Here is a 23983-nt window from a genome sequence, read left to right on the forward strand (position 1 = left end):
CCGTGGCCGGTTAGAGCATCAGTCTGTGGTCCAGAGAGACCCGGGTTTGGTTCCCTCTAAGGGCACGTACCTCGGTTGCAGTTTGTCCCTGGCCCTGGTTGGATCGTGTGGGTGGTGACCACTCAATGTGTCCCTTTCACTTCGATGTTTCTCTCTCTCTCTCTCTCTCTCTCTCTCTCTCTCTCCCACTCTATCTGAACAAAATATCAAAATATGTCCTCGGGTGAGGATAAAAAACAAAAAGTAAATTACAGGCCAATATTGCTGATGAATATAGATGCCAAAATCCTCAACGAAATCTTAGCAAATTGAATCCAGCAATATATTTTAAAAAGTATACATCACAACTAAGTGAGATTTATGCCAGGGATGCAAGGTTGGTACAATATTTGTAAATCAATAAATGTGATACACCACTGAAACAAAATGAAGATAAAAATCATATGATCATATCAAAAGACACTGAAAAAGCATTTGAAAAAATCCAGCATCTATTTTTGACAAAAACTCTCAGCAAAGCGGGAATAGAGGAATCATATCTCAACATAATGAAGGCCATTTATGACAAACCTACAGCCAACATCATACTCAATGGGCAAAAACTAAAAACATTTCCCTTAACAACAGGAAAAAGACAGGGATGTCTACTTTCACCACTCTTATTTAACATAAGGCTTAGCCACAGAAATCTGACATGAAGAAAAACTAAAAAAGATCAAAATTGGAAAGGAAGAAATGAAACTGTCATTATTCGCAGATGACATGATATTGTACATAGAAAACACTAAAGACTCCATTAAAAAAAACTCCTAGATTTAACAAATGAATTCAGCAAAGCAGCAGGATACAAAATCAACATCTAGAAATCATTGGTATTTTTATACACCAATAATGAACACACAGAAAGAGAAAATAAAAAAAAACAACCCCATTTACCATTGCAACAAAAACAATTAAGATACCTAGGAATAAACTTAACCAAAAAAGTTAAGAACCATTTCACAGAAAACTACAGGACATTGAAAAAACAAATAAAGGAAGATATAAAAAAGTGGAAGCATATACCTTGTTCATGGATTGAAAGAATTAACATCAATAAAATGTCCATAGCACCCAAAGCAATCTATAGATTCAATGCAATCCCCATTAAAATACCAACAACATATTTCACAGAACTAGAACAAACACTCCAAAAGTTTATATGGAACCAAAAAAACCCTGAATAGCCACAGCAATCTTGAAAAAGAAGAACAGAGTAGGAGGGATCACAGGTTATACTACAAAGCCATTGTAATCAAAGTAGCCTGATACTGGCACAAGAATAGGCATATAGATCAATGAAACAGAAAAAGAGACCCAGAAATTAACCCAAGACATTATGCTCAATTAATATTTGACAAAAGTAGCAAGAGCATACAATGGAGTAAAGACAGCTTATTTAATAAATGGTGTTGGGAAAATTGGACAGCTACATGCAAAAAAAAAAAAAAAAAAAAAGTGAAACTAGACCACCAACTTACACCATACATAAGAATAAACTCCCCCCATGTTCATAGCAGTACTATTTACAATATCTAAGATCTGGAAACAGCCCAAATGTCCATCAGTAGATGAATGGATAAAAAAGCTGTGGTACATATACACAATGGAGTACTATGCAACTGTAAGAAAGAAAGATCTCTTATCCTTTGAGATGACATGGAGGGACCTGGAAAATGTCATCCTAAACGAAACAAGCCAAACAGAGAAAGATGCGTATCATATGATCTCACTTATTTTTGGAATATAATGAACATAACAGTCGGAGGAATGGGGTAGCCCCAGAGACGTAGAAGTGGGGTACAGACTGACTATCCCCAGAATAGGGGTGGGGAGGGAGATAAACCACAGAGCTTATATGCATGTGTGCATGAACAACGGACATGGACAACAAAGTTGGGGAGAGGGCAGGGAGGGAGGGCGAAGGGGGAATCAGTGGGGGGAAAGGAGAAACATCTGTAATAAAAATAAATTAATTAATTTAAATTAAAAAATAAATTTAAAAAAAGAATAAACTTAAAATGATAAACGACTTAAATGTGACTCATGAATCTATAAAAATCCTAGAAAATGTAGGTAGCAAAACTCAGACATCACACATAGCAGAATTTTCACTGATACAATGCCCAAGGCAAGAGAAACAAAGAAAAAAAATTAATAAATGGAACTACATAAAACTTAAAAGTTTCTGCACAGCAAAAGAATCAAAATGGAAAGAGAACCCACTATATGGGAGAATATAATTGCCAATGATATATCAAATAAGGAGTTAATTTCCAAAATATATAGAGTACTCATACAACTCAACAAAAGGAAGACAAAGAACCCAATTGAAAAATGGGCAGAGTACCTAAAGAGACATTTCTCCAAACAGGACATACAAATGGCCAAGAGACATGTGAAAAAATGCTCAGTGTCACTAATCATCAGAGAGATGCAAATTAAAACAACAATGAGGTATCACCTCACACCTGTCAGCATGGCTGCCATCAACAAATCATCAAACAACAAGTGTTGTTGAGGGTGTGGAGAAAAGGGGACTCTAGTACACTGCTGCTGGGAATGCAGATTGGTGCAGCCACTGTGGAAAACAATATGGTGTTTCCTCAAAAAATTAAAAATTAAACTGCCATTTGACCCAGTGATCCCCCTTGTAGGAATATATCCTAAGAAGCCCAAAACACCAATCAGAAAGAATATATGTACCCCCCTGTTCACAGCAGCACTATTTACAATAGCTAAGATCTGGAAACAGCCAAGTGTCCATCAGTAGATGAGTGGATGAGAAAGCTGTGGTACATATACACAATGGAGTACTATGCAGCTGTAAGAAAGAGAGATCTCTTATCCTTTGAGATGACATAGAGGAACCTGGAGGTATTATGCTGAGTGAAATAAACCAGTCAGAGAAAGACAAGCTATCACATGGTGTCACTTATTTGTGGAATATGATGAACAAGGTGGGCTGATGAACAATATAAACCCAGAGACACAGAAATAGGGTACAGACTGATAGACCTCAGAAGAAGGGGAATGGGGGGAGGAAAGAGATAAAGCAAAGAAATTACATGCATATAAAGCACAACTGATGGACACAGACAACAGTGCGGTGGGGGGGGGACGAGGAGGCGGGATCAGGAGGAGGGTGTCAATAGGGGGGAAAGGAGAAACATCTGTAACAAAAATAAATTAATTTAAATTAAAAAATACCAAAAAAAAAAGAGAGAGAGAGAGAGAGAAACAGATAAGTATATAATAAAGGGCTGAAACCAGGAAAAAAAAAAAAAAAACAGAAATAATGAGCCTCCTTGAGGGGCAATTCTGAAGAATAAAGTATATTTGGATGTATGATTTGAAAACATCACTGTCCCATGACTTCATCCGCACACTGCCCTTCCCTCCCTCACCGAGGCCCCGAGGCCCTCCTTGCCCCTTCCACCAGCCCAAAAGGGCAGCAGCATTTCCCTTATACCAGAAAATAGACCACCGGACAAGCAGCGCGATGAGAAACACAGATTCGTTGGCCTCTTGTCCCTGTACAGTGCCCATGACAGAGGGGTTTGGACTCACTCCAAGAAGGTGCCACCTTCTGAGATCCAAGGTGGGAACAGGGCAGGGCAGGGCAGAGAAGGATGGCATCTGTTTGCACTTTTGAAGGAACTTCCAGGGGCCAGCCGAGGGGCAGAGGGGCCAACTAAGATGAGGGTATATGTTTACAGGTGGAAGAAGGCCTATGCTTGACTTGATTGTATTATCTGGACATTTGTTCTCATCACTTGAGTTCTTAACATTTTCTTCTGTTTGGTTCCCCTATATTTTTTCTAAGCTTTGCTGCTTTTGCTCTGAACTCAATAATAGGACACTGTGGACTAGTTATGGGCACATGTTCTGTAGATCGAGCCAGACCAGGTTCAAATCCTGGTTCAGCCACTCTTTGGCTGTGGTCCTTTGTGAAGGACACTTAACTTCCCCAAGCCTCAGTTGCCTCGTCTGGAAAATGAGAATAATAAGGCCTGTGTCACAGGGTTGTTGCTGTCGGTGTGCAGTGCTTGGCACTTACTAAGCAGTCCCGAACTGCGAGCCTTTCTTCTTCGTGCTGTTGCTTCTTCCCTTCACAGTACCACTTTGCTCTCTTGCTGGCTTCCTTTGCGATCTCAGCAGATTCTTGTTCTGCTGCTTCTTCAGGCTTTAAGCTAGTTCTTTCCCCTGCTTTTTGCATTCCCTTGATCTCTCTTTTTCTTTTTATTCACTGCCTCTTATATTTTTCTGCCTCCTCTTCTTTACTGTTGGAAAACAAAGGAACTTGAGATGCACTTCTCTTGTGCCCCTTCCTTTGTGTATCTCAGCAGTTCTCACATGTGTGCATGTGTGTGCATGTGCGTTTATGTGCGTGCGTGTGCCCGGGCATGCGCACGTGTGTCTGTGTGTGTGCGTGTAGTCTTTAATAAGCCAGCTTCCTCCAGCTGTGCTGTGGTGCATCTTCAGCCTTTGTGTTTAATCACCAGAAATGCAGTAATGAATTAACTTAGACCACCTTGGTTTTCTGGCCCAGCAGCCCTTTAGAATATTGACTTTCATTTTAAATTTCGCAATTTAAATGCAGAGTCCTTTGCCCTCCTCAGAGGTTGCTAATGAATCCCCAGCTGGAGTCTAATGCTGACAGTTGCAGACTTAACCATTCTTCTTTGGAAATTTCATGACTAATGATGTATTTTCCATTTAGATATTGAATAACATGCACCATGCTAAGCTGAGCTGAGGCCTTCTAGAATAGAGCTGGGTATTAGGCAACCCAGAGAACCCAGTTGGACTTCTCATCCTCCATGCTTTACTCTCTCCTCTGTTAATCCATTTCTGCCCCCTCTTTTTTTAATTAGAAGAGAGGACCTGAACCATAGTTTCTCCTTTTGGCATTTTAGTCAACACTATATAATGTGGACACAAAGCAGATGACTCCTTGCACCCAACATAATGAGTGATTATATACATCACCCCAAATGTGATGCTGGGTATAAAGTATGCATTGTTCTGTTTAACAGAACTGTATAGGATACCTTCAATGCACTAGCACTATAGAGAATACATGATGAGTATACACAACTCTTCAGGTGTCTAGAAGCTATGCTTTAATAAGGGAGCAAGAGCAGTGTAAATGTACCTGATACAAGAAGAGTACAGTGTCACAAAAAAAAATCATGAAGTGACCTGGCCAGTTTGGCTCAGCGGTTGGAGCGTTGGCCTGCGGACCAGAGAGTCCCTGGTTCGGTTCCCGCTAGGGGCATGTACAAAAAAAAAAAAAAAAAAAAATCATGAAGTGAAAAAAGTAAAATCATAAAAGAACTACATGTAAATCAATAAACAGCTCCTAAATATTTGCAGGGATGAGGAACATTTTTTCTGGCAAGAGCCATTTGGATATTTATAACATCATTTGAAGGCCATACAAAATTATCAACTTAAAAATTAGCCTGCTACTATTTATAATAGCTAAGATCTGGAAACAGCCCAAATGTCCATTGGTTGATGAATGGATAAAAAAGCTGTGGTACATATACACAATGGAGTACTATGCAGCTGTAAGAAAGAAAGATCTCTTATCCTTTGAGATGACATGGAGGGACCTGGAAAGTATTATCCTAAGCGAAACAAGCCAAACAGAGAAAGACAAGTATCATACGATCTCACTTATTTGTGGAATATAATGAACATAACAGTCTGAGGAATGGGGTAGACCCAGAGATGTGGAAGTGGGGTACAGACTGACAATCCCCAGAAGAGGAGATGGTGGGGGAGAGATAAACCACAGAACTTATATGCATGTATGCATGAACAAAGATCATGGACAACAAAGCTGGGGACAGGGTGGGGAGGGAGAAGGAGCGGGAAATCAGTGGGGTGAAAAGGAGAAACATCTGTAACAAAAATAAATAAATTAATTAAAAAATTATCCTGCTATATTTGGTCAGGCTCATTTGATGAGGTGTGATGTCAGCTGGTATTGATTTCGAGGGCTTCATGTAACCCGCGGGCCAGACATTCTCCACCCCTGATTTAGGGGGCTAAATTTTAACTACATAAATTTAGCGACATACAATTTAAGTCCAAAAAGCTAAAAACTTCTGTACATCTAAAACATTAAAACTAAAAGATGAAAGTGTCAAATTGGGGGGATATTTTGAGACATACATCAAGGGGTCTTACAAATTTAGGAGAATACTGCAATTGAGAAGTAGACAATGGATATGAGAAGAAAATTCACAAAAGAAGAAATATATAATGATTATTTAAAAAAATTTCAATTCTCTAGAAATAAAGTTAATAAAAATTAAAACCTTATTATTTTCAACCATTAAATAAGCAAAGATTTAAAAATATAATAAGACCTAATGTCATCAGGGTAGGGGCAAGACTGCTCTCTGCTGGAGGGGGGAGTTGCTGACTCACACTTCTGCTAGGGTTTCCTTTCAAAAGGCAAATATGTCCCATAGGGGAAATGAGGACATTTAGTTTATTGATGTCAATTATGTGACTAAGGCATCGGTATATGCAAGAAATGCACATTAATAGAATTCAAATCACAGCTTAACATGAGCCCTTTAACCTCATACACACTCATATTTTGTTGACCACGTCAAACCCCACTAGCCAAAACTTCCCTCAAGCCCTCTCTCCAAATTGGTGTTAGCTAGGCTCTCAGTCGCTCTACCCCTAATTACCATTACTTAACTTGAATATGGAATTTCTCGTTATAATATCATTAACACAAGATAGGGACACTGGACTGTCTTCTGTGCAATTCAATTTCAGATCTCTCTTCTGCTTTATTTGGTCAGAATTTACCCGAGTTCTTGTTTTGCACATTCTTCCGATCCCAAGATCACCAATACTGTTGTCTCTTTCTTCTTATCTATTTCTCCACAGTGGCTTTATTACTGTGTTACCTATCCCCAGAGTCACTGACTTAACACATCTTTATTCAACTAACTTAATCTAACGTATTCTCATCCTCCAATAGAGTAGATTCACCTGTGATGCTACCTTTCTTGGGGGCAGTTTTTCGGTATGTATCAAAAGCCATAAAAATTGTTATATCGTTTGCCTTGGCAATTTTATTTCTAGGAACTTATCCAATGGACATAGTTAGAGATATAAATTAAAAATATGTACATAGAATTATTTATAACTGTAAAATGTTGGGCACAGCCCAAATGTCCAACAGTAGGCTATTGCAGACGAGAAGCTTATTCTGTAGAGTGGAATATTGTTCCACAGTTGAAAGTATGGGTTAGCAGAGCACTCACTGGCATGAGGAAATAATCACAGCACATTGCTAAACAAAAAAACGATTTCAAAACACTATGTTCAGTATACAATGTGAACCCAACTTTGAAAATATAAGGGATAGAAATATATTGAGTTTTCAGATGTAATAAATGCATACACATGTAAATATCTACTTATACAGATACTAGAAAACAGCTCAGAAGGGCATATAATTAATGCCGAAGGTGTTTATGCAAGATAGAATTGTAGTTTTTTTCTGCTTCAAGAACTTTTTACAATGAATAGTGATTGTTTTTAAGGTGAGAAAAGAAAAGAGAATAGGAGTTATTCTTAAAAAGAACATATGTAGTGCTGAAGGGAATTTTTTAAAAAAAGGTTGGTGCTGTACCTGGAGGACAGGCTGTGAAGAGCCGATGGAAGAGCGGCATTTGAAGGGGGGGTGGTCTGGGGACCAAGGTCAGCCCAGGGCCTGGGGCTATTTCCCCATTGCTGGGGTGAGAATATGGTCACTAAGTGGTAAGTATAGATGCAAAGGGAAGAATCCCAAAGCCAAGGAAGTGGGTGTCTTGTAGGTTGGCACTGAGTCCACAAATATTCATTACAAGGGCATCAGCATTCGGGAAGGATAAAGAGAGTGTGAAGAGCTAGGCCAGGGCTCTCTCCAATTCCCTGACTTGAGTGCTGCGTCTTCTCTCCAAAGAGGAACACACTGTTCTGTGGACGCTTGTCCTCTGCCTCCCCTGATTGTTTTCTAATTGCATGCTTCCTACTTTTCTCTTCCTCCTGCCCCCTCCTCTTGCCTAAAAGCACAGAGCGATGAAGCAAAATGAAGTGGGGAGGTGGCCCGGCCAGGTTTGGCCCGGGAGGGGCCCAGGGTGAGCCCTGGTCGCCTGCGCCTCGCCATCACATGCCGCCTCCAACCCCGCCCGGCAGCCCTGCTCCCCCGCCGCCCTAGTTCACTGGTGGCGACTTCCATCCACTTAGTCAAGCAGGTGGGGCCAGGTGTGGGGACAACTGGACTCAAGTTTTCCCCAGCTTGGCCCATGATCAGCCTCCAGGGAGGTTTCCAGTTCTCGCGTGGTGCGTGCTGCTCACAGAGGAGAGGGACTGGAGCCACGTGCCTCTGCTTCCTTCCCCTTAGCTGCCACATCAACCGCATCTTGGAGTCCCCTCGGGGAAACGCGCTGCTGGTCGGTGTGGGCGGGAGCGGCAAGCAGAGTCTGTCGAGGCTGGCGGCGTTCATCAGCTCCATGGGGGTCTTCCAGGTCACGCTGCGGAAAGGCTACCAGGTCCCCGACTTCAAGGTAAGACGGCTGACCCTCCGCCTCTCTCCAGCTCCCCACAGCTCCCCCTCATTAGCTCTTCAGTCCCCTTGCCCAGAAACTGCGTTTAAGTGTCCGTCCGTGTTCTTGGATTCTGGGCAGATGGCGCAAGGGGCCCTTCTCGTTCCTCTGCGCCCTTCCCGAGCGCGGCCTTCCCGGGCGCGCGGCCCTTCCCGAGCGCGGCCTTCCCGGGCGCGCGGCCTTCCCGGGCGCGCGGCCTTCCCGGGCGCGCGGCCTTCCCGGGCGCGCGGCCTTCCCGGGCGCGCGGCCGGAGCCTCGGCTGCTTCAGCGCCGTCTGTGCAGCGAGGCCCTCGCACTGGTCCGCAGCGCGTCTCTCAAATGCAGCGCCCGGCTCTCCCGCAGCTCGAGGAGACCTAGGAGGAGTTCTGACAGTCTGTCCACGTTTATAAGGAATTCATATTTCAAACGACGTGTTTAGGAACCACCAGCCGCTGGGACCTTCAGTGACATTTCCTGGTTTCAGACATCAAGCACTTAGGAGCCATGGTGCCGGCTCTGGAAAGTGGACAAAAGCTTTCCATTTAGCTTTCAAAGGTCACTTGGTCCAGCCTCCTCCCTTTTATCCACGGCCACAACAGAGGCACCGCAGGGAGTCATGGTCTCATCCCCCTGAGGATGCTGCTCCTGCGGTCCCTGGGAGAATTCTAACCAGCGCTGAGCCACACCCACCCGCCAGCCTTCGTAATCTCCCCTCTGGCCTGTCACTGCTGCTCTGAAACCTGGGCTCAGCCTCTCCGTGATTGGCTGAATCTAAGGTCATCCGCACACCGGCTTCACATTAGGGCAATCTGCACGGCTTATACATAAAACATAACATAGGGCATAAGAGAATTATGCATTTCCGTACAGAACGACCTAAGACTCTGGTTCTTAACCTTGGCTATTTGTGGAAATGCCCTTCAAATAATGCTGATGCCTGCATCCCACCCCCAGAAATTCTGAAGTAGCTAGTCTGGGGAGTTGCCTGGGCACCAGGACTTTTCAAAGCATCCCCCAGATGATTCCAGCGAGAGTTGAGAAACCTTGTCTTTGGTAATTCTGCACATGCACAGGGCTGAGAACCATTGATCTAAAAGGAAGTTTCTTAACTTTAAAGGGGAATTTGTTTTAACGTGAAGGGCTACTGTAAGGGCATGTATGGGGCTGTTAGAGAAGGAGCTTTGAGGGGTGCAAGAGCAGAAGACCAAGACTGAGGGCTGAGCTTTGCGAGAGGGATACAGCAAAGGAACCAAGATTGACTAAGCTGGAAAACGTCAGGGCTTGGAATCCTAGCCCAAAAGTATTTCTATCTGCGGTTTTGAATGTATGTAATGTCCTACCAGGTGAGTGTGTGTGCGTGTGCCCTCCAATATATTTTGTTCCAACACAAGTCTTTTGCTGGAGCTAGTCATAAGAAAACAAGACCCTGCTAGCATAAAATGTATTCATCCCCAGGCACATATCTTGCTCTATCAAGGCCAAGAGTAATCGCTTCCCTCCTGGTGCATGTCATTCACTTGTATGATGATATGTCTTCTCTGTCCTTTGGAAAGCTGTTACCTCTGCACAAAGCAGGAGCTCTAGAAGCTAATACAGGAGCAATGGTGGTTTTATGAACTGAAGATCATCACTATTTAATTTTACTTGCCCACCCCTAATGGGATCAAGACCTGGGGAGGAGACATATTATCCTGACTGTCAGTGCAACAGAGAGCTCTTCCCTACCTCCCGTTGCCATTTTGCTTTATTTCCCATGCAAGTAGACGAGAAAATAGCTCCATTCCTAAAGAGTGAATGGGGATCACTTGCAAGTAGGCCCTCTCCTCAGAGATCTGTGATATTGATTGCTTTTGCAGATGGACCTGGCCAGCTTGTGCCTGACAGCTGGGGTAAAGAATCTCAGCACAGTTTTTCTCATGACTGATGCCCAAGTGGCTGATGAGAAGTTCCTTGTGCTCATCAATGATCTCTTGGCATCCGGTAAGAGACTCTTTTCACCAGAATGGCTAGCAAATTCCCCATGGAGTTGGAGTCATTTGGTCCAAGGTCAGAAGAGCTAGATCATAGAAATGAGGGAGAACTGGTTCATCAAGGTTTTTCTAGGATTGGTACTGGGCCTGCGGTCCTGGCTTTTTCATTGATCTTTCATTACAAAACAGACAATCATCTTGGGGCTGTCTTAGTGGGACTAGATCTAATCATCAGAAGAAGAGCAGGTTAAAGGCCTCCCCAAGTCCAAGACAGAGCAGAACTAGAATATGTGCATTATTTCAAGTAGGCTAGGCATTAGCAGGAAGATGCACACAGAGAACGTGCACAGGCAAAATGTACACAACATGGCAAGATTAGGTTGTCAGTTTAATTATTCTAGGAAGCAAAGTGGAAGCAGGAACAGTATCTCGCCATGGTTTTCAAAGAACTTGACAGGGGGTGTCAGCTGCTCTAGGACACTATCAATGAAAGACGGGACTTTAGTTGAAAGTTCAAATCTTGGCACTTGACTGTCCTTATTTATCCTTATTTATTTAGGAATTTAGGACTATATCAACCATTCTAGAAAAAAGATATATATTTATATATATGTGTGTGTATATATATGTATATATATATGCAATTCCATCTGATATATATAAAAATATATATACCCAAGAAGATAATATAGTACATAAATTATGCATTTTTAGAAATGTGCTGTGTGTTTATATTTATATTATATTTTTAAAAAGGAGAATAGATCTTCTCTGGCTCTTAAACCATATACAGCATTTGTAAAACCACCTCTTCATCTGGGTTAAAAAAAAAAAGTCAGTGTACAAATGTTCCTAAATGAAATTTCTGCCTCCGGCTTTGTAGTATTCCAGAAAGCTCATTTCTCCATAGTTCACCGTCTGTCTCTTTAACTGAATATTCTTTAGTTTATTAAGTCCAAGGACCTAATCACAATATACTCTCCCATAGTCTAGTCCATGTCCTACATTCAGGATGGCTCCAGCCATGCAATCCCTAGGAACTTGGCTGCTTTGGAACCATTGTCTGCTTCCAATTCTGTGCCCTTGTGTCCCAGGCCACGTTACTCTTACATGGTGAAGAGCTACCGGGTCCTGATCCGGGTCATTCACTAGCAGGCTCTGTGGGCAAACGCAGGCTTGTTTCTGATGAGGACCCGAGTTCCAGGTTTCTTACTGTTCTGGCTCCGAGTATTACACTGACCCCCTCTCGTATCTTTCCCAACCTTCCCTAATTAAGTTAGTTTTATATCCAGGGGTTGCCTACTAACTCTTACACCTTTACTCCTTCAATCCAATAAATGTTTCCTTTTCTAAATACTACTTTTTTAATATCCCACTACCTCTACAGCAATATATCCCTATAACATTGCCTCACCGTTTTTATTTTACTAAATATTGAGAGAAGGGTCCAATTACCCTTCCACCCTCAAGCTGTACCATAAAGTCTCATTTCTAACACAGTCAAAAAGGGTAAAGTTGTGCTTCCAAAGGCATATAGCTTTGGAGGTGCCAGGCATGTTGCCATCCTTACCCTGTGTCTCAGTTGGCTCCAATCCACCCAGGACACCTTCTCCTAAATAATGTCTGAGACACAGAAGATGTTATACTTTGGCCAATTGAGACTTCATTCCTTACTTAAGAATTTTTCATTTTTCATTTAGGATAAAAACATTTTTTCAAGTTTGAATGAATTTCTGAAGCCCTGCTCAGTGAAAACAGTGCATCCACACGCTTCAACATCATGGAGTATCAAGCTCCAATTTCCCTTTAAGACTTCTCTATAAAAATGAGACTATGAACACATATTAAAATGGAGATAAAATTAAAAGTAATACTTTTTTAAATGTTCTCCCTTTTAACTGTGTTGACAAGGAGGATATCTTTGTTCTAATTTTCCCTGTCAAATAATAATTTCTGGCTAGAAATTAACTGACTGCCAGTCCAGGAAGAGCTATTTGGATTCCTCAGAACCTCCCCCATTTCACTAGTTTTTTAAATTTTATGGGGTTGTGCAATCACTTTGTTCTTGTATAACACAGTAGAGACTAGGAAACTATATCTGGCTACCTTGCCATTAACTCGTACTTCTCTGGTTTATCTACAAGTTCTGGGAGGTTGGAGGTAAAGGTTCAGTGAGTAGATTCAGCTTTTCAGCTCTCCTCCAAGAACATCTTCCTTGATGACCCAATCACTTCACACCATGGGCTATCTGTTTTCTTCCTACACTTCTTTTATTTATTTTTTTTAATTTTCACCTGAGGACATTTTTCCATTTTTTTGTTCAGATAGAGTGGGAGGGAGAGAGAGGAAGAGAGAGAGAGAAACATCGACGTGAAAGGGACACATCAAGTGGCTGCCACCCGCACAACCAACCATGGCTGGGGACAAACCGCAACCGAGGTACACGCCCTTAGCAGGAACCAAACCCGGGTCTCTCTGGACCGCAGGCTGATGCTCTATCCGCTGAGCCAAACCGGCCAGGGCTTCCTACACTTCTTTAGCTCACTATTTCATCTCTTGGTTTCCTGACACCATTTCCAAAATCAAATATTGATGGTAATTCCACTCATTAATCCCACTTCTGACACCAACCATTTCAGAACCCATCATGATGTAATTTGCATCTCAGGTGGGTAAAAAAGAGACAAGAAGAAATCCTACACACAAAGTTATTAAACTCCTGGTTTAATTAGCAAAAGATACATAACTGCATAAGAAGCAGGGTAGCCATCCAGATCAGAGCAAATGAAGAAATAAATCATATTTTTTATCATTTCCCTTGGCTTACCAGAGTCCTTAATGGGCGTCATGTGGCTCCTGGTGAAACTATGCATGAAATGTTTGCCCTGAACCTGAAATATTTTTTAAATTTTTTTTTCTTTGTGGATTTTAGAGACAGAGGAAGGGAGAGGGAGAGAGAGATAGAAACATTGATGACAGAGAACTTCAATCAGCTGCCTCCTGCATGCCCACTGCCCCTGTAGGGATTTGGCTCACAACCTGGGCATGTGCCCTGACCAGGAATCGAACTGGCAACCTCTTGGTTCATGGGTTGATGCTCAACCACTGAGCCACACTGGCCGGGCTGAACCTAAAACTTTTCATTGTTATTCTGTTCTTATTGTCCAGTATAATAATTTTTGAAGAGTATACACTGGCCATCAAATCAAGGTATTTATAAAATTCTCACAAAATTTGTTCTCTCTTGGTTCTTGAACCAAACTCAACATCAGCAAGACCCCATTCCCTGACTTTCGGGAGCAGCACATATACCTCCAGCCTTCCAGCATTTCAGAAAGCCCACCTTACTGCAAACCTACTCTGCTCTGGGCGTGGTGTCTTTCTCCCTGCTCACTCTGCCAGATTTTAGACTTCATTTTATTTTGGGATTTTATGTTGGGATTTTCTTTGGCTTTTCAAAAGGCTTAATTGTTCACTCCTAAATTAAGTGGCCCAACTAGATGGCTTTCTATCTAGTCATATATTTAAAACCACCTATTAAACTCCCATGTTCTGGTCAGCACGTGCTGTGCTCAAAAATGAGTGTCATACAGCTGCTATGTGATCTACTGGAATAGTTCAGATCCCATCATGTCTTCTCTCTTGTAAAGTCATACGCCTCTCCATCTCTGAACCAGTTTTTGTTTTGAAATGTTTGGGCCAAATCTCCTTTTGGTATACAGAACATGAAAATACCACCTCTTCTCCAAGGTGCTTAAAATTGGATCCAATATTGACATGCTGGTGGTCTGCGCACATCGCATGAAAGTGTGGCGTCTGGAAATATTTATAATAAACATGGCATTGGGTTGTTCTTCTCCCATGAGTACTTGGAACGAAATTCATTGATGGGCTATCTATGCTTTACATAAACTAAGCTCTGGCCCAATTTCCCTGAAAGGAAAAAGACAAAGTGTGAGGCAAAAGAGAAGCTGAGAAATCTCCTAAGCGTACTCTGTGGTCTCACTGTATCTGTTCACTAAATGCATCCTCAAACCACAGAAAGGGAAAATTTAAAGCAGCACCTGTTTGGTTTGTCAGCTGCCAAACAGAAATGCCAAAAGGGCAATGCAAAACGATACTCGAATAATCAGCCTTGTCTTTTCTTCACAAGATACTGAATTCTCATCCAAGTTGTTTGAGTCTGTGTATCTGTGCGTTCTCCTTTCTCCTTCTCAGTGTTCTCCTTCCCTCCCAAATCATCCTTCCTCCTTTCCAGGGCCAACTCTTCCCTCTGCGCTAGGAGGCCACACCCTGGTTTCTGACTTAGAATTTTGTTCTTCTTATTGTCTTCTTTCCATCTCTGCCTCTGCCTCACATCTTTCACAGTTCCACCACCCACATCTCCTTTTCTCCATTCAGGTTTTTCCATGTGTTTTTGCATCATGTTTTGGATATACAGAAAGAAATAAAACAAACACCTATGCAAGTATGAACAATGTTGCAACGAAGGACTCTCTGGTGTGCATATGCAAGAGTTTTTTTCACAACTGGGGCCCCAAACTTAGATTACTAAATTGTCTTGTGTATTTCAACTTGATTAAACAGGGCCAAGTTTCTCTCCAGAGTACTCATACATATTTACCCTCTGACCGGTTGAGATGCCTTTTTCTCTCTAACCAATACCTGTTTCTTCCTAACCTCCCTAACATTTGGTTTATCTGACATATTAATTTTTGCCAGTGGGTATGAAATAAAATATCATTGTTTTTCTTTCCCTTATTACTTGTGACTTTGGAGCATCTTCTCAAGTGTTTATTGGCTCTTGCCCTTTTGTGACTTGCCTTCTTAATATTTTCCCTTTAGCTCTTTTTGGTTCTTTGGTTCTTTGTCTTTTTCTTATGGATTTTTAAGTGTTCTTTATATATTTTTAATACTATCCCTTTGTTTACTATATAGATTTTAAGTATCTTTTTGAAGTCTGTATCTGACATTTGTCATGCTGATTTAGTTTAAATGTGGTATAACTTACTCTTTTTTTATGCTTTGTGCTTCTTGTACTGTTTCAGAAATCTTGACCTAACACCATAAAAATTACCTCATATTTTTTATTTTTAAATTATTACTGTTTTTACTTTTCATATTCATATCTTTGATTCCCCTGGAATACATGTTTTATGGTGTTCTAATTTTTTATTTTTAACTATTAATATTGAATTGCCCTTATATCACTTATTGATTAATCCATCCCGACTATGCATTCTGATTTTTAATATCAATCTTCTACTTATATCTGGTCTGTTTCTAGGTGTTTCATTCGCTCTACTTATTTACCCCCGCACCAATTTCACATTGTTTTAACTGACTGACAGCTTTATAAGGAGAGGTTGTTTCTGGTAGGGAGAATCCTTTCTTCTGGTTCTTGTTTACAAATATCATGGCCATTTTTTTACCCTCTGCTCTTCCATACAAATTTTAGAATATGCTTGTAGGATCAAAAAAGAAACCTATTTAATCTTTTCATTGGAATTGCATCTTTACAATACTGAATCATCCACCCACGATCAGTTTTCTCTCCATTTATTTAGGGTTTTATTTATGCCCTTCCACAGTATGTTACAGTTTTTACATCAACATCTTCCACATCTTCTTGTATTTTTAAGACTGCCTGCCTTATATATTTTTTGGTTTTCTAAATAACTTAAAGGCAGGAGGTGGGAGGAGGAGGTCAGTGGGGGAAAAAGGGAGGACATCTGTAATACTTTTAGCGATAAAAATAATAATAATAAAAATGAGAAACTTAAATAAATAAATAAAACTTTTTAAAAACAAACTTTTTTTTTTTTGCCACTTTGTTTCCAATTTTGATTTTGTATCCAGCAGGCTTGTTGTGGAGGATGCATATGAGTTCTGATTGTTTATGTGTATATGTGCTTAGATTTTCTATGTAGAAAATTAGATTTTGAACAATGATAATTTATTATTTCCTTAACTATTCTTATATATTTATTTTCTTTTTCTTAACTTTTCTTTTTGTTGTTGTTAATCTTCACCTGAGGATAGTTTTTCATTGATTTTTAGATAAAGTGGAAGGGAGGGAGGGAGGGAGGGAGGGATAGAGAGAGAGAGAAACAGCACATCGACTGGTTGCTTCCTGCACAACCCTGGGGGCTGGGTATCAAACCTGCCACCTAGGTATGTGCCCTTGGGTCCGAGGGCCAACATTCTAACCACTGAGCCAAACCAACCAGGGCTTTCTTTTTCTTTTTTATTTTTTTAACACTTTGCATAGCCCAGTCAATATTTGTCTTTCTGTGTTTGGCTTATTTATCTTAACATAATATGCTCTAGGTTCATCCATATTGTTTCAAATAATAGGATTTCCTTCTTTTTTAAGGCTGAGTAATATTTCTATGGATATATATACAGCATATTTTATTGATTCATTCATCCATTAATGGACACTTAGGTTGTTTTCAAACCTTGCCAACTGTGAATAGTACAGCAGTGAACATGGAGGTACAGATACTTTTCAAGATAATGGTTACATTTCCTCTGGACATATACCCATAGATTTGATTGCTGGATCACATGGTAGTTCTGTTTTTAATTTCGTGAGGAATCATCATGCTGTTTTCCATCATGACCATACCAGTTGACAATCCCATTAACAGTGCAGAAGGGTTTCCTTTTCTCTACATTCTCACCAACACTTGTTATTTCTTGGGGTTTTGAAATAATAGCCATTCTAACAGGTGTCAGGTGATACCTGTTGCATTTTTATGATGATTAATGATGTTAAGCATCGTTTTATATACCTGTTAGCCATATATATGTCTTCTTTAGAAAATGGACATTTTTCTTAATAGGCTTTTAGGTTTTTGTTTTGTTGCTATTATACTTTGCCTATGGTGTTTTCATTATGTAATTTTTTCATTTTTATATAAAATTTATCAATTTATATGTGTCAGATTTGTCTTCTAAAAGTAGTAAAGTTGAATTATAGTTAGAAAGTCCTTCCCTGCTCAGGGATTCCAAGGTAGTTTTCTCATTTTTTAAATCATTTTTATGATTTTATTTTTTTATAGTTAAATCATTGCTCCATTTGGAACTTACCTTAGTGTACAGTGGAATATAAAGATACAACCATAATTTTTTATCCCAGTTTTCCTAATGCTACATATTAAATGTTCATCTTTTCCCCACTGAGTTAAGATGTCGTACTTACACTAAATTCCATCAAGCCACCCCTATTCTCTCTCCTTTCCCCCTAATACAAGTGATAGCTTATTCTTTTTTTTTTTTTAATTACAGTTTACATTCAGTATTATTTTGTATTCATTTCAGGTACACAGCATAGTGTGATAGCTTGTTCTTCTCAAATATACGGACTTATCTGTATGTTTCTCGTGGCCCTTTTCACCAGGTCTTACAGCTACTTTACATCTGTTTTATTTCTCCTGCTAAATATGAAGCTCCTATGAGCACACAATTTCTAGAACAGTAGTTAGTAAATACATGCTTGAAGCAAACGAGGATAAGGAAATTGAAAGCTCTTGGACTACCAGCTGCTGACCCAGGACAAGAGGTGTCCTGTACCCTGTTCCATCACGCATTATTTTCCTGCCTGGGTTTGGAGAAGATACGGGGCTTGTACATTTTCACCAGCAAAGGGGTGGAACACGGCATAAAATCCAGAGGACTGTGTCCCACAATGGAATAACATCATGTCCAATCGCATCATGCAGACAGATACCAAAGCTGTCCATCTGTGCTCCGTTTCTTCCTAGGAGAGATCCCAGATCTCTACTCTGATGATGAAGTTGAAAACATCATAAACAGTGTGAGGAATGAAGTCAAGAGCCAAGGTCTGGTTGACAACAGAGAGAACTGCTGGAAATTCTTTATAGATCGGGTCCGACGACAACTGAAGGTATAGAAGGATTTACTTCCCGGGGTAGACAGGACTAGAGAAGATTCATGAAAAGCCTCTACTAACACTTTGGATAGAACTTTCCTAATTGATTGTCTTTGGAGGGGGAGGGGAAGGGAGGGTGCGGTGCCCCACTCAGCCTTTGGAAGGAGGCCCTGTCTGCGTCATGGGCAGTGGCCTCCCTCTTGCCTCAGACGGTGTAAGTTTCCCACTTTCTTGGCTAGGAAGGCTGACCAGCAGTTACAGATCTTTGTCTCTGTTGGATGTGCTTCTCAGTTTCCTGGGAAATTAAGAATCCAAGCCCTTTCTGTTCGCCCGCCCTCTGACTTCTCAGGTGATCCTCTGCTTCTCCCCTGTGGGGAACAAGCTGAGGGTCCGCAGCAGGAAGTTTCCGGCCATTGTGAACTGCACGGCCATCGACTGGTTTCACGAGTGGCCTCGGGAGGCCCTGGAGTCCGTCAGCCTCCGCTTCTTGCAGAACACCGAGAGCATTGAGGTGAGAGGGCAGGGAGACGTGGCAAGACTCCTCCCACCTCGGGGTACAAGGAATTCCATGTCCGGAGCCCCAGGATTCAAGTTCAGCCTTGGGTAGAGTTGTCGGAACAACTTTCCAGGTGTTGAAGCAATAGGGGTGGGAGCGGTTACCCCCAGTCTTCATGGGGAGACTCTTTATTTGCTGCTGTTTCATTTCAGCCCGCCGTCAAGCAGTCAATTAGCAAGTTCATGGCTTTTGTCCACACGAGTGTCAACCACACATCCCAGTCTTATCTGAGCAACGAGCAGCGCTACAACTACACAACCCCCAAGTCGTTTCTGGAGTTCCTCAGACTCTACCAGAGCTTGCTGCGCAGGCGCGGCGGAGAGCTCACGTCGAAAACGGAGCGGCTGGAGAACGGGCTGCTGAAGCTCCGCAGCACCGCTGCCCAGGTAGAGACCCCCTCGGCTCTCCGGCCTCCGGGGACTTTTCCGAGAACGGGAGGGATCACCGTGAGGTCCAGCGACCATTCTGGGCTTTCCGGGGGCCCCAGTATTACCAGAAACAGTGCCAGGAGTTAAGGCTGAGCTCTCCAGCAGGGAGGACCCGTCCTCAGCTCAGGTCCGGTCCACTGCCTCTCCCTGATGCTAGGGTCTCCAGAGCACCTCTTCCCTCTTCCTCTATCATCTCCTCCTTCTGTGCTGCGCTCCTCTCCAGTCTACTTCCCTTCATCTTTACGACCGAAAGAGACGAATGGGTGAAAGAAATGGTTACAGGGTTCTCCCAATTTTCTCCTGTGTCTTCTGACAATACTGTCCATCAAAGAGAAATCGGAACCCAGTTTCTTAAACAAATCCCGTCTTCGTTTCATGCGTGTCCTCATATTTCTAAGCGCTTCGCCATCAAAAGAAGGCCCCTGTTGTCCTGACCTTGTCATAATTTTCTATTTTCACAAGTGGAACACATTTATTTCAGTCAATATACTGCCCCTCCCTTGAGAACTGGGGGTAACCCCAGCACCTTCTCTGCCCCTGCTCATGCCCATCAAGCATTCTGATCCCCAGAGGGCCCCTCTCTGTGCTTTGCTTACCTGCAGCAGAACCGGTCTCTCATTAAGGTGATGGAATTTCATTCATTTGCCCAACTGAACTAAAACTGTGGTCACGCCCTGGCCGGTTTGGCTCAGCGGTTAGAGCGTGGGCCTGCGGTCCAGAGAGACCCGGGTTCAGTTCCCGCTAAGGGCGCGTACCTTGGTTTGTCCCAGGCCCTGGCTGGGTTGTGCGGATGGGAAACACTCAGTGTGTCCCTTTTATGTCAATGTTTCTCCCCCCCCCCCCCCCCCCCGTTTCCCGCTCTATCTGAACAAAAGAATGGAAAAAGTGTCCTCGGGTGAGGATTTAAAAAATAAATAAATAAATAAAACAAACTGTGGTCACTTTACCTGTTGGACATCACCTGTTCCTGTAGGTGTAAAGCCTTTCACTTACTGTCATTCTCCCAGAGCTTTGCCTTCAGAGTAGCTGTATTGAACATCCTTCTTCTGACTTGTGCTTTCTCCCCACTTCAGCTTCTTGATTCACAGATGCAGTATAATTAAAGGATTTTAGCTTGTTTAGTGGGATGCAGTGAACCCTTGCAATCTATAGTCATCGTCTGTTTTTTCTGCTTAGGAAGCTTTTCTTCTATTACGTGGTTTTGTTCATCTGCTCTGCCCGCTCCTCCAGGAGCAATGATTAGCGGGATGGGCTCCCTGTGCCCCATCTCTATTATGTCCTTACTCGTGGTTTTCATCCCTTTGGCCTTTTTCTGTACATTCTAGGGAAGATTTTCACGTTTATTCTCAACCATACTAATTTAATAGTGTGTAATATTGCTTCTGGTTCCTATGCTTCCAGTGAAGACTTTAATTATGCTGTTACATTTTTAATATCCCTTCCTCGTCTCGTCCTTTTTTCTTCCCTATTGCTTTTTTATTTTAGCCTGTTGTTCCACAGCTATATTGCAGAAACCACTCTAAGGGTGATGCCAACCAGCTTTCTCGATGTTTCTTCCAGATCCAGAATTGGGTCATTTTCAGAGCTGCGTTCTTCTTCTAAGTCTGCTAGATGCTATTTCTTTCCTTGTTCCGTGTTTATATAAAGACCTTTTCTTTTCCTTACTCGTCTTCAGACATAGTGAGACATCTGTTGAAACTCAGTGTTTGTCAACAAATAGCACGTGACAATGATCTATGACACTGCTTCCTTTCCATTGTCATGGCCAAACCCTTATTCAGAGCTACTGATCAGGGCAGATTGAAATGCACCGACCTCAGTCCACGTCCCAGCAGTTTACCTGGCATGCACCTTGGTTGTACAAAGGCACCGCCTTCTCTCCCAGCTGCTTTCTGCCTCTGTCAGTCTCCGGATGTGTGGAGAACAGCACGAGAAAGAATCCCAGCGTGCAGTCCTGCCAGATTTTTCTAAACATCTCCCCCCCTTTCTTCTTTCTGTCTCTCCCCCACACCTACTGTACTCCCAGAACATTCTGCATCCCCACCAACACTGTTCTCCCTCCTACCTACTTACCGTCTGGGAATTCCTGATGCGTCTGTGTAGAGGCTATCTGCTTGGGGAGCAAGCAATGGGTGGGGTGCTCTTGCAGTCTCACAGAACAGCACCCAGAATTCTGTTGTGTACGGACCCTGAGTCTGAGTAGACACTGAAGAGAGCGTAAATGTCTGTTTTCCGGTTTCAGGGCATCTCTATTTAACAAGGAGAAGCCTGGCTGTACCTTTAGGTGAATCCAGTTCGATCTACACATAGCGAAGAACCCTCCCGTGGCCTGGCACCAATTCCAGCTTCTTCTCCTTCTGTCTTCTCTTCTTCACTGAATAACGCTTCTCCCTGCCCATCACCTGTGCCAGAAACCGGAACGTTGTCTTTGACTCCTCCCTTTCCTCATCTCCCCATGTAAGCATTAACAAATTCTGTCAGTTTTCTAAATATCTCTCCACTGCATCCCTCTCTCTGTATCCCCCATTTTCAATATTTTGATTTAGACACATTTTGTCTGGATTATTTCAGTAAAACAAACTCTCAGATCTCTACTCCACCCTAAACCTGTTTCACCCACAACTTCTTGCGTCAGCCAACAGGACAAAATCCTTGTGGTCATCTTTGACTCTTCTCATTCTCTCTCTCTCTACACCCAGAAAATTACTACTGCTCTAACATCAGATATGCCCAGAATCTCACCGGTTCTCGCCTCCCACACTGCTACTACCCAAATCTGAGCAATATATCTTACCTGGAAACCACAATATCCTCTACCTTGTCTGTCTACTTCTGTGTTTGCCCCACCGCCCCTGTAGTCTATCATCAACCTGGCAGCCAGAGTGATCACTTTAAAATCAACGTAAATCATGTCACTTTTCAGCTCAAAAGTGAAATAGGATGGCCCTTAGTCTCCGCATTCCAGGGGCTTCCAAGTCTCCTCTAAAACTCTTCCCTATTACCTCTCACACCTCATCTGCTGCTGTGACACCCCCTCTTCCTACCCCCACCCCCCTAGCCATGCTGCTGCTTTGCTCTTTCTTCAGTATTTCCTCCACCTGGGGTGTTCTTCCCTCTAAACTCCCCATGGCTCACTCCCTCATTTCCTTCAGTTCTTTGCTCAAATGTCACCTTCTCAATGACTCTCACCCTGGTGACCCCATTTTAAATCGTAACCCCTTACCACTCCAGATCCCCTTATTCAGCTCTACTTGACCTTTTTCCCTGTGGCACTTATTCCTATCTAATATATAATTTACTTATTTGTTATTTTTGTCTATCTCCATTTGTTGGATAGGATGGGGATCTTCTCTGTTTTATTCACTGATGTATCCCAAGTACCTAAAACCGTGCCTGGGCAGAGTGAGCACTCAGTAAATATCTGTTGAATAAATGCATTAATCAATGAATAGCATTCTACTTTATCTCTCTGGCTGTATTCTGTCAGCACTGTAGACCAGTACTACCCAATAGGTTCTCCTGCAAGTCATGCATGCAAATTTCAGTTTTCTGGTAGCTATGTCAAAAAATGCAAAATGAAACAAGTGAATTTTATTTTAATAGAATATTGTAGTTATGTATAATTTTATCATATACTTCAATAATATATTTTGTTTAACCGAAGATACCCAAAATATCATTTTAACATGCAATGTAAAAAAGTTATTAATGAAATACTTTCCCATTTTTTTCTACATGGTTTCAAAATCTAGTGCATATGATGATACAGCACAACTCAGCTGGAATGGTTTAAGTGCTCATTAACCACATGTGGCTGGTGATTACCAAATTAGACAGCACACCTGTAGACCAGCATCTGTCCTGCTCTTAGAGTGATATTTGCCCAAGCCAGATGTCTGAGTATTTTCTCTGGTAGGTCTTAATGATTTAGACATTACAGTTCAGGTTCTCTGATCTTTTTTAGAACTTTTAAAATTGTCACTATTTTCTCTCTCTCTTCTACCACATTGTACCCTGAACTCCAACAGTACTTAACTACTTGAAGTTCCCCCAATATTCCACAAGTAGTTCGCATCTCTGTGTCTTTACCTGGGCCCACACCTTCTCTGTTGTCACTGATAAGACCTAAACAGTTTGCGGCCCCACTGCCCAGAAGCCCTTTCCGAGTTCTGAACAGTTATGCATCAGTCCCTTCCCTGTGGTTCCATCCTTGGATTCTGTTTCTTCTCTCGTATATATTATGCCATACTGTTATCAGTCCTTCAGGGGCAGAAACCAGGACTCATCAGTACAGACTGGGTATTCTATAAATGGATAGATAAATGGACAGACGGAATATGATAGATGGATAGGCAAATAACCAGTGAACAAGTTCTAAATCGTGTACAAACTCAGAATGGGGATGGAAGATGGATCTCGGCAATACTGTGTGCATGGTGTATATTTCATACTCATTGATCATTATAATGCTAATTCTTCTTATAAAA

General features: G+C 42.0%; 1 protein-coding gene across 2 annotated transcripts in view; it reads left to right on the forward strand.

The window, feature by feature from the left end:
- DNAH9 (dynein axonemal heavy chain 9) overlaps positions 1-23983 on the forward strand; it is a 354158-nt gene that overhangs the window by 215459 nt on the left and 114716 nt on the right. For both annotated transcript variants that reach the window (XM_036268293.1, XM_036268294.1), the window contains exons 44-48: positions 8465-8627; positions 10502-10625; positions 18385-18527; positions 18862-19023; positions 19221-19454. In XM_036268293.1, the coding sequence (XP_036124186.1) occupies positions 8465-8627; positions 10502-10625; positions 18385-18527; positions 18862-19023; positions 19221-19454 (826 nt within the window). The remainder of the gene's footprint in view (positions 1-8464; positions 8628-10501; positions 10626-18384; positions 18528-18861; positions 19024-19220; positions 19455-23983) is intronic.

This window comes from Molossus molossus, unplaced genomic scaffold, assembly GCF_014108415.1.
Source record: "Molossus molossus isolate mMolMol1 unplaced genomic scaffold, mMolMol1.p scaffold_m16_p_19, whole genome shotgun sequence".
Lineage (NCBI taxonomy): Eukaryota > Metazoa > Chordata > Mammalia > Chiroptera > Molossidae > Molossus > Molossus molossus.